This window comes from Stegodyphus dumicola, chromosome 3 (assembly GCF_044657685.1).
Source record: "Stegodyphus dumicola isolate Sdum_Otavi_A_Nest chromosome 3, ASM4465768v1".
Classification (NCBI taxonomy): Eukaryota; Metazoa; Arthropoda; class Arachnida; order Araneae; family Eresidae; genus Stegodyphus; species Stegodyphus dumicola.
This window is the reverse complement of record NC_140770.1, coordinates 83,010,258-83,022,827: the sequence shown is the minus strand read 5'-3', so window position 1 is coordinate 83,022,827 and position 12,570 is coordinate 83,010,258. Positions and strand designations below refer to the sequence as shown.

General features: G+C 30.0%; 1 protein-coding gene across 2 annotated transcripts in view; it reads left to right on the top strand.

Moving 5' to 3' along the window:
* Positions 1–12,570, top strand: part of LOC118195284 (phenazine biosynthesis-like domain-containing protein 1) — a 78,582-nt gene that overhangs the window by 37,805 nt on the left and 28,207 nt on the right. For both annotated transcript variants that reach the window (XM_085813038.1, XM_085813039.1), the window contains exons 5-7: positions 2,408–2,437; positions 2,893–2,978; positions 12,058–12,245. In XM_085813038.1, coding sequence (XP_085669164.1) covers positions 2,408–2,437; positions 2,893–2,978; positions 12,058–12,245 — 304 coding nt within the window. The remainder of the gene's footprint in view (positions 1–2,407; positions 2,438–2,892; positions 2,979–12,057; positions 12,246–12,570) is intronic.

Here is a 12,570-nt window from a genome sequence, read left to right as displayed (position 1 = left end):
TTGTATGTAAAGAAGTTTTTAATGGAATGTGTGTGTAGAAATTACACACAGAGGTGGTAGACTGAATTTTTGAGATAGGTGAAAGCAACCTGTTATCATAAATCATTATCTTTTATGCGAATTTCTAGCAGTTTACATCGCTACATGAATGTAAGCTGCGATTTTCAAGTAGATAGCTACCAATCGGCAAACATTTGGGCACAGTGCCAGATGGAATCATCACACACTCGCAAGGGTGATGTGTTTATGGAAAGATATCATAGAACTTCTGAAACAGAAGAAGCTGTAATAAGTGCATTTAGGGAAGAAACACAAGAGCTATTGAACATGCATTGGCTGTGAACCAATCAAGTGGCCATGATGGCAAACTTTTAAGGGTGACATTTTCTGTGTGAAATATTCTTTAGGGGTTAGTCATGCTAGTTATCAAGACAGGTGAAGAATAATGAAATTCAAAATTGATATAGTATTAAAAGTAACCATAACAAGATTTCAACAGCTACATGCTCGTGTTGTACCTTTTTTACTTGGCCGAAACTTCTGTATGAAAGTTACAGATATCAACTAAATTATGATCATGGTGACATTACTAAGGAAAAATTCCTCTTTAAGAGAGATGTATTTCAGAATTTTATTTCCATTATTGCTGGGGGAAATGAAACAGAAATATGAATGGCGATCATTTTGAATTTTTGCAATTTATTCAAAAATAGCTTCTCCAGAAAGAGATTCTAAATATTCTAATACTGCTGCAAATTTTTGTCACAATTGCTGTAAAAGTTGACAGCTGTCAGAAGTGTTTTCTAAGTAAAACTAATTTAAGAATTATTTAAGTTTAGTCTACAAATGTTTATTTTGCATTTGCAAAATATTTTTATACTGCCCAAATAATATCAAACTTGGGCAATCAATTGCAAAAAGAAAACAATAATTTAATGTTTAAAATTTTTCAGTTACTGTTCTTTGTCAAAAATAGAATTTTAATTTATTACCCTACATGCTATTCTGACATTTTTTAATTATTCATTTGTATTATTGGAAGAGTTAAAGCAACAAAAATCAATGTAATATTCATAAATTTGCAGTAAACTGAGAAATACTTGCTGAAACTCATATGGCAGAATTTTAATCCAAGAATGTGAACACAGGGAAGGATAAAATGCTGGTACTGATTCTTGTTGCTTTAATTCCTCAAATAATTGTTATTCAGCTTGTTATTGTAACTCATATTTGTTTGTATGTATATAAAGAGGAGCAGCACATTCACAGACTGCTCTAGGCAACTAAAATTCTACCTGCAATGCTGGAAGAAATGCATCTATATTGTTTACAGAGACTTCAAGACTTGAAACTGGCCAATTATCCTCTGTTAACTTTGCATATTGTTTATTGCTACAAACTGCAACAAATCCTGTTTTTTTTTTCCCTTCATACACCTCATTCACTACTGAGATTATTTTTGCATGTGTAGATTTGTTAAACGCTCTGAATTTTGCCTGAATTATTGCATTTGCATGCATGATAATCCACATGTCATGACATCACATGCCTACCTAGAAAGATGTTTTATTAATATTTAGCCCAGCATGGTACACTACTGCTTAATGCAACCATACATTCTGTATAGTTGCTTGAACAGCCATATATACAACATCTTTGCATGCATGATAATCCACATGTCCACATGTCATTCTGTCTAGTTGCTTGAACCACCATATATACAACATCTTTTTACAAGGTAACTTTCTGGAACTTTTTGCTGATGTTTCTCCACTTCTTTGTACACAAATGAGGTTCCAAAAAGATGGAGCATTAACTCACTCAGTTGTAAGTCAAAAATTACCTTGATGCTAGTTATGGCACAGATTTATGAGATGGTAGGGACCCTTTACTATCATTATCACCAGATTTGGCATGCATGAGTAAGAGCATAAACTAAAGATGTCTCATTGAGTCCCATGAAGATGTAATGGACAGACTGTCAGTTGTTTCTGGAAATATGCATGAAATGCCTGAGATCTTTCCTAAGGTTCACCAATCCATGTACCACTGCTCTAAATTTTGTATTACAATTGGTGATTGCACTTACAAGCACCTATTGAAAAAGAATTTAATCATTGAGATGTTTCTTTTGCTTTTACCTACCTATTGCTTATACCTTTCTTATATGCCAGCATTTATACATGCTGTTTTTGCATATTCATTCCATTACAAAATTTACTTATTTCAGTCCTTTCTATCTGTTTTGCCAGGTATTTTGGAATCACTCTGCATATATGTGTGTGAATCTAACTGTATAATTTATATGTTGGCAGCTAGAATAAATTTGAAATTGATATTTGTATTATGGATTTATATGTGAATACATATATAATAAAAATTGTAACCATTTATTTTAAATTCATAGGTAATAGAAGAATATGAAGGCATTATCAAGGTAAGGTAAATACACTATTTAATACTTCTAAGTTTTTTCCCCCTTTTCATTTTTCTGTACTTCCTTTTGTTCAACTGGCTGTATGTAATGGAATGAAACACTGTTTTTAATCTTTATATCTTAGTCATGATAAATAAGACTTTTGTTTGGGGGAAAAAAAGGAATATACTTTTCATTTTTTAGATTGACTCCTAGCAAGGTATTTGAATATATGTTGCAATACAAAATCCTTCATGAAGGCATTCCTACCCTTAGGCAGATAGCACTCAAGAACTTTGTAATTTAATAAATCCTTCCCAAATCTGAAACTCAATGTATATTAATAAAAAGGAAGACACATTTTCACATATAAAGGAACTTTTATCCACATAAACTTTATGATATTTGTGAGGTGCATTTTACAGTATATTTCACAGTATTTACATATTAACTTACTTGTGTAAATTATTTTTCAGGCAGCTATTGGATCATTACCTGTTCAAGAAATATTACTGTCTGATTCAAAGAACTTGATAATTCGCTTGCGTGATGATGCCACAAGGTACTAAACTGCCATCAAGCATTAATGCTTGTTTTTATTTCTGTTTCATCAACTATGTCACAATTTGATGATAGAAATAAATTAATAAAGGTGTTTAATCACTTCAGCTAATAATAAACTCTTTTTAAACTTAGTGAGTTTTAAAGGTATTTTGAAAACTTCCCTTTATAGAAAAACTAAAATTTACTTTTTAGAATAAATTTAATGATGGTTAATTAATCACTTCAGAAACAAAGTTTTAATTCTTTGTAGATTTTAATATTCCCATGGGGAATTGTAGCAAACAAAATATAATTTATGTGACTGGTACTGCCCATCCATATGGTGAGCAGGTGAACAGGTCTTTTTATGCATATCATAAAAGAAAACTAAAATGAGCACTCCAATGTCCAGGGCACCCTTTGTGACCAGGGAGTTTATAAATATGGAGGCCTAGTCTTTCAAGCTGTTGGTTGAACTTAAAAAATATCCAATTTTATCCAGTAAATACCTTCACTGTTTCATAGTCCTTGGAAAAGAAACCTGGATGCTGTCTTTGAAATGATATAGAAAATGAAGTTATAAACTTTGAAGCTGGATATTTTGTCTTTAACAGAAAAGTATTCTTTAGGTATAAAACAGGCTCTTCAACTCAAAGAGGAGTTTAACACTATGAATTTTTTTAAAAAAAAAGTTCTAAAAAAATAGAAAATAGCAATCTCATCTCTACCTTTATATTTAATTTTAATATGTGAATGCATTTTAATATAAAGGTCTATGATAGGTCTACTAGTTTTCAAAGTGAATGCTCAAAAATTCAAGATACATGCTAAAAATCATATATTTTAACAAGCTGCTTGAAATAGCAGTGTTAAATTTTACAGTAAAAGAAGAATTCCTCTGATATTATTTGATTCTAAACTAATGCCATATGGAGACTTTTGCACTCATTTAATTGTAAAAAGATTTAATTAAAATATAACTAAGTATTTTTCCCACTGTATATATATATATATGGGGAAAATGTATATATATATATATATATATATATATATATACATTTTCCCCATATATATATATATACAGTGGGAAAAATACTTAGTTATATTTAATCAATAATTGAATATATATATATATATATATATATATATATATATATATATATATATATATATATATATATTCAATTATTGATTCATTATTGAATATATTTATTCATTATTAAATATATATATATATATAGAGAGAGAGAGAGTCCAAATATTCTTACAGCTTTTGTTAGGTATTTTGATCTTAACTTTTTAAATTCATTTAAAAATTAAGCAGCACTAGGCACTAATTTTGAATTTGTTAATTCTTTTGTAATTTTTATAAATTGAACTTAGACTACATTCTAACTTCTATATATATATGTATATTCAATAATATGTATTTTAATCAGCTAGTCATCCAAGCAGCTTGTTTGAATGCGATTTGCATCAAATTTTTCATGCGAGTAGAGAGTTATCAATTCTTTCACAGGACATGAAATTCACATAATGAAAAGAAAGGTGTTAAAAAGTATACACAAATTTTTCCACTTTTATTTTTTCCTTTTGTAAGAAAGTACGAAACATTAATAACATCTTAATTATTATTGAATTGGTATATAAACTGATATTCATTAATTATTGTAATATTTGTTGTACAGATGTTGTTTCTGCACCATGTATTTAAGATATAATTTACTAATTTGTAAAAAGTCAAATAGATGATTGTTAGTTGGTTGTTAAATCAGTTTTTCCAGGATTCGTATGGTCCTTAAGAGTCCTTAGATTTTTTGGAATCGGTTTTTGGTCCTTAAAAGTCCTTAATTTTGGCCAAAATCAGCAGAAGGTCCTTAATTTTAATCATCTGAAATTTCTGTCTGTTTTTATGACTGTTATTTTGAGTGTGAATTAGCATTTTGAGGAATATTATTAGCGATTCATTGCCGTATATATGGTTATTTTTTGAATGTTATCTTTTGAATGGGTTCATGAGTTATAATTTGTTTCTGTTTCTAATATAAATGATGGGATACTCGAGTTTCTAAGCAAGAAGTGAAACATAAGCATTTTGAAATTCATTTTTTCTAGTAAAGAGCTCTTAAACAACTTTCACTTTTGGAGACGTGAATTCTTTTATTAAGCAGTTCTAAATTTGGCGACTTTTCAACATTTTGGTGATTTTAAGATTAGTTTCCATAGAAACTTTTTAATTCCGAGATCTGGGAATTTTTCGACGATTTTTTTTAAAACATTATAACATTGATAAATTTCATTAAAATAATGATAATATATTGAAATTATATTTAAAAAATAACATTAAAATAAAAAAATCTTATTTTTCGCTGTCATATTATAATGTTTCATTTTGGCAACTACTTATACAATATTTTAAATCTGAAAAATAAACAGGGTATAATGCTATAAATCACAATTTACAAAACAGCTCTTAGCAAAAGTAAAATTACCTATGTAATTAATTAAAAATGTCTTGTTTTTAATTTTTTCATAGTAAAAGTTTTTTCCGTGTAATTCCATGTCTCTGAATATTCAAAATTCTCAGAATGTGCATCAGTTTTCTCTATAAAATTAATTTTATACTTTTTCCCTCCTATTTTTTTCTAAAATATTTCTGGCTTTTTGCTGTTACAGAAATGGTAGGTATAATTTTTCTTTAGGATTTTAGATAATGAAGCTTGGAAAGTTTAAAAGGATTTGAAGGCAAGATTTTTGACCCACAATTGTAGAAGATTTGAGAAATATGTGACAAAATGAAAAATGTCTCCATGGTATCAAAATGAAAAATGTCTCCATGGTATCAATGGATGTATTTTACAGAAAGTTTGCAATGAATTTCTCAATTTTTGGAGAACAATTGGAAGAACAATGAAAACATAATATTTGAATGTTTTACTTCTGATACTAGACATGTTTATCTTCTCTTTATTCCCCCTACTTTTCACTAGACAGAAGCATGGAAAATATCAAAAATGCTTCTGAACTTATCACACGGGCAGGCATTATAGAAAGGCATTTTTTATTAATAAAGAAATTGAAAACTTACAATTTAAAAGATTCATCTAATATTTCTTAATGCATCATACACATAGCTGGCACTAGGCATTTTCCCACCTGATGCAATCTCTGTGGATCCTAAATTCTGCTGCCTAGTGCCTTTCTAAATTCTGCTTCCAATGCTTGCTCTAAATTCTAAAAGTTTTGCCATTTCTAGATTTTTTTGTTCGGTGTGTCACTAAATTCTAGAATTTTTGGCACATCAGCTCTGTAACTGGCCTTTATTATATATATTTCATATTTCTTCTGAATGTTCATATTACTAAAGAAATAAAATTAGCCTCTTTTTCTGTACATTCGAAATGCATTTAGTGTTTTTTAGAATAAAAGAAATCCTTTATTAAATCCAAAAATTCTAAAATGAAAAAGAATCATTTGAAGAAACACCGTGAGCTGTAATTGATTTTGTTAGCATCAGAACATGCGTTTATGTTCTAAGTTCTTTTTAAATAAGAGGCTTATTTAAACCTTTGTCTGATATTGTAGTTAATTTCAGACATAGCGATAATATGCTTCACGTCTGTCGGGAGTTTTGGACTATTTAACTTTTATCAAATCAATTAAACCCTTGTAGGTACATTGTGGAGAGGTTGACAAGTTAGGAGGTAAAGCACATAGAAGCTAGCGAGAGTATTGGTTTGCATATTGAGACAAATCTCTAATTGTTAGAAAAGATGGTTAAAAGAGAAGGAAATTGATATAAACTAGCCAAAATGCTTGGGAAGGCTTCAAATTAAAATGATGGATAAATATTTTGTTGACTGTTGTTACAAAACATAAATGTTTTGTAGCTTTTAATGTGTAATTACCTTAATATCATTTAAGAATTTGTGTCATAAATTACATGTATTTTAAACTGTGAAATTTTATTAGATTTTGATTTTAATATGGCTTTTTTTAACAAATATTGTTAAAAAATAAAATTTAATAGTGGTCATGTAAATCCATAATGACTAAGGTTATCAAACTACCTAATTTAATTATTTATAACTAACTGCTTACCCTTAAAAATTATCTCTACATATTAAAGCGAGTTATTGCCTTTCATTAATACTCACTGTGGTCACAAGATAAAATATAAAAATGTAAAAATTCAAGTAAAACGTATTCTATGCATCTACTGAGACTTCAAATAATACAAAATAACTTATCACCTCAGGTGCTTAAATGGCTTATTGGAACCTTAAAGTATATTAACTGGGTTACAATCCCTGGAACTGTACACGAAGCTATGACACTAACTGCATCAAACAGAGCCTGACTAACTTTCAAACTTGCCAACCTTGCCTACATCAGGCCTTTCAGGTTTGTTCTGATCAGCAGGTCTCTCTCTAGACAAGCAGCAGCGGGGACAATATTCAGTCTTTTGTTATGAATCATGCTGATTATGATCTTACTTCTCATTTTAACCTATGCAGTTTGACATAAAATCTACCTGCTTATTTACTAAACCTCTAGACTGACCAAGTATGTGACAAAATGAGACATTAAAAAAATCAACATAAAGCTAACTGTTAGTAACACATAAATGCCACTTATCTTCTTTCAAATATGGCCAACTATTATAAGTGTAAAATATTTAATGCTACTTGATAAATTGCATTAAGTTAATTTTATTGTCAAACTTATTAACAATTATGTTAATTAATTCATGTTTAGTAATAATGCATACTACTTAGGGATCTATTTTATTTTTAGGATGGTATTACAAAAGTTTAATTCAGGCATAGATAACATCTTTAATTGAATTTATTCAGTTCTCATTTTCTCATAGGTCCTTAATTTTTTTTCATTAATGGTCCTTAAAAGTCCTGAAAAGTACTTAATTTCCATGTGCATTTCTGCACATGTACAAACCCTGTTTTCTAATGCCTAGATAGCTATCACAACAGTGTCAAAAATGTAAATGCTTTTTTAAATAGGCACAAATAATGTGCCAAGTTCTTTGTGGCTGCAACATGTTTATCGAAATAAAGATTTAATCTGCCTCGTCTGCAAAGTTTCCTCTTCAGTAGTGATGAACATTTCTGTGATATCAAAATTCCTGCTGGTCATTACTTCTAAGTTGTTTTTTGTTACACACATACCTATATATAATAAAAATAAGTATTTTAAGCAACTGGTCATGCAAGCAGCTTGTTATTTAAAACCTTTGGAGATTTCAATATAAAGCATGAGATGATAGCTGATATATCACTAATAAATATTCTTAAGCTGAACGCTAATTTCAAAATTTTTCTAATTTATGTATGATTTTTCAAATTTTTAGTATAATTAAAAGAAAAAGAATTTTAAGCAATTTCAACTCTTTCATTTTAATGTTACTTGTCAGAGAGGACAGGAGGTGATGGCTAACATTGGTAAACGGTTTTTGTAAGCCCACCACTATCTGTAGAACCGGCATCTCTCTTGAGGCCAAATGATGCCACAAATGAGTTCATTTTCATTTTTAAAATCAGGAGTTCATTTTAGATCTTATTTGGTTATGTTGCTAAATAAGGTTGTTGATTCAATTACATTGATATTTGGGAGGGCAGCTTGATATTACTAATATGACATGTGAATTACATTACTAATGTGAAATTATACATATATGAAATGTATTTTCTCATACATTATTTGTGTTGTGCAGCCGGGGCAACAGGAATGAGACAAATTTTGGAATATAAAGTGATACGTTTATTTTAGCATCCATTTCACAAGCGTTCCTCCTGTACCTCTAGGAGAAGCCCTATTTATAGATATGTGTACGTCATGGTGCTCATCCAATCAGCGATATTAATTGAAATCACGAGGTGACGCTATCTCCTCATCAGGAGTGTTCTTAAGGACTTTATGTAATATGACAGATTTATGAGTTTGGTGATTTGGTGGACGCCAACAAGTTAGTATAATTTATAATAAAGAAAGGATTTCGCCAAAATTTTAGGAACAGGGATGCAATTTAGGTAGATAATCACCAGCACATTATTAAGTAATATGATTAGAATTTAATTTAATCAATTGATTTAAAAATATCTTTACATATATATGCATCAACACTTTTAATAAATAAAACGCATATAAATGTATAAATCACAGTTAGGTGCATAAAGGAATGTAATTACTTAAGTACTTATATTAAATACAAAAAACACTAATAGATGCATAAATCACATATAAGCAAATAAAACACATTTAAGCAGATATAATTATGACATTTATATATGCAGTGATACTTACTAAGATTAATTGTTTGCAATTTGATATTTTTATACTATAGTGCATATCCTAAGATTTAATAATTGCAAAATAATGCTAACAATAGTTCACATATGTATAGAGAGACTGAATTACAGTACAAAAGACGAGATTCAGAATTATCGAGACTGATAATTCCAGATTTTGGATATTTCTGGATTTTAGATCATCAGTTTAATTAATCATCAGTTTAATCATCAGAATAAATTTGGTAAGATGACATGTGGACTTAGCAACGTTTTGGCTTCTCTTATTGTTTAGGTTAGGTAGAAAAATACTAATCCCCCACCCCCCTGAAGAGCCAGAAATGTGATCTTGGCCACCATGAATACAAATGTTAATCAATATACAAGTATTTCATTAGCTTTTTGATTCCCTAGCCAGTAGGTGTTCCAAATTGGTGTGCAATAATCTCAGAAGAAAAATTATAGTTATGTCACACCTGTGCTTTTGGTTGAGTATTAGATCTTCCATCCTAAACTTTGTGAAAAGGAGAATTGTTTGTTCTGTGCTGGTGATCTGGATTTTGGATCTTGTAGCATATGACATAGAAACACATATATGCACCACATAGAACAAAAGCTTAGTAGAATTGCAATACTGTGGCTTACAGCTAAGTTATGATGCAGACAGGTGTTAAAGATGCCATATGATGCAGATATTAAGAACTTTAGAAATATATAGTGTAGAGGCAAAATAAATGGGGTAAAAAATGAAATCGTGGATATTGAAATGAAACACATAACACATAAAAAAATTTAGTTATAAGAATACTGTAGCCAGTTGTACTTTTAATTACATGAAAAACACAAAAATATGCACCTCACTTAAGAAGACAAAGCACTATAATATGTATCATATTGTGCAGACGTAATGTAAATGTACCAGTAATACAGAAAACAACAAAATTGATACACTGTATCAGAAAGTTAAATTATGGTCTGAATGGCTGTTAATTATATAGCAGAAAAATAGCATGATATGCATATACTGTGTAGTACACAGTAGCAACAGTCTCTTGTCCTAAGGTCATCAAAGCATTGATTTTGTTGCATAACTATTGCCATTGCACCTAAGCTCTGAGGACATAATGCCTATATGCATTGAGATCAGTTATAGGCAGCTAAATATGCAGGAAACAATGACGTGATCTGGATAACCCTGTTACCTGCAGATACAGGTATCTGTAACTGTGATTGCAAACCTGAAGTAGTTGAAGGGAAATCTGAAGTAGTAAGAAGTACTACCTTAAGTATCATCAATACTACCTGAAGTAGTAAGAACACGAAGTGAAGTGGTGTAACACCAGGGTGCCTGGGTTAACGAGAACCCTAGCCCTTGTAGAATGGCTAAGTTGTTGCGAATTATACTGTAAAATAACCAAAGCATAAATTGAACAAGTGAAAAACAAATTCAGACTTCTTACATCCATAAGAACAAGTGATTTGCCATGTCCATGATCGTATTGTCCATGATAATGAAGCCTGCTAAGATGTACAGAATTAATCCACAGAGTCCTAACTAAGGTGAATGAAGTACTGAGAAGGGATGGGACCGTGACAACTGACATAATAAGCAAGTTGCAGATACTTGATATTACAGCAAAATTTTTTATACTTTTCTTTTTAATAAATATTGTTCAGAATGTATTGTTTTTAAGTTATTCTATTTTTTTCAGCCAAAACAACAATAAAAAACAAATGCGATTTAGGTTCATAAGGATTGGTTTTTAGTATTTTGCATCTCAGTTTGAAAAAGACACTAATTGAATAAATAAAATTAATTTTTAAGTAAAATAATAATATTAATTAAATGTAATTATTAATTTAAAGGTTTCACTAATCTGGTAATGCTACTTAAATCCTATAATCATTTACATCATGTGTGCTAGAGCCATAATGACAAAGTCTTAGAAAGATCACAATAACCTTTTTATTTAAACAGAACTAAGAATATAGTGCACACTTTTGTGCTACAATAATCACAACCCATAGTAATGCAAATAAACATAACAGTTAGATTTAAATTAAACTTAGTAGTCAAAGACTATGCAGTTGAATAATCATCTAGAAGCTGGTTCAATAAATTTATCAGCATGTCAGGTTTTAAAGTGTTTGCAGCAAGATGACAACAAAGTCAAATATTTACAACTATTAAAGTTGGCGGAAACTAACTATATAGCATGCACACATTGTCCAGAAACACTCTTTCAGAGCCAAAAGAAAAAAAACTCGGCTTAAATACTCAGTACTAATTTGCATTTTGGTCAGTAATACAGAAAAGAGAAGTTATTGTGAAGACTGAAATTATAAAAACTGGTTAATTAACCCTACATATTAATTAAGATCCCTACGCATTTATATAAGAATATTGGCTCAAGAATTATGTTAATAAATTTGTAAGATATTTCTCTCCTTTCTGTGTACCTTTGTGGTGTAATTGGAAGCATATTCCATGTCTATTCGAGAGATCCATGGTTCAACACATATATGCATCCATGATTCTGGCGAGGGCACTGCACATTTTACATGTCTCCTGCTTCAAAATAACCGAATGACTCTACAAATTATTTCTAAAGTTGCTTTATATAATGTATCGTTCATTTGTTTTTAGTAATTCAAATAATTCTTTAAATGAATTGATGAAAATACTGTTATTTATTTGCCCTTTGTTACATTAAAAATTAGTTATGGTCAATGTAAATTTCTCTTAACTTTTTAACAACTCATCTCATCATTGAATATTTTTTTAATTTTCAGGGGGCAACTGGAACAGTTGAAACCAAAAGATTCTGAACTTTTGGCTGCTGTTTCTGATGTAATAGGTGTTGCTGTGACTCTTAAAGGATTGGGCAAAGATGACTGTCTGGATAGTGATGGGAACAGTTATGACTTTATGTCTCGTTATTTTGCGCCATGGTTTGGTGTATCAGAAGATCCTGTTTGTGGTATATTTTTATATCTTATTCATTGTTTTTATAGTACCACCTGTTATAATTTTCATGTAAATAATTAATATATACCTAAACCTGTTTCGCATTATGTATACCAGGGGTTCTCAAACCAGATTGGAATCTGCCTGTAGGGGGAATTTCATAGTTTGCAGTAGTCAAATGGAATAAGGAAAATGGAGATATCTAGGAAATATGAATATTAGACTGTCGAAAAATTAATACAGTATAGTCCTTAAACTCAATTCATGATTACTCAACTTTCGGTATAATTTGACTATGACTTACTGGGAGTCGGTAAATGATTTCTGCAGTACATATT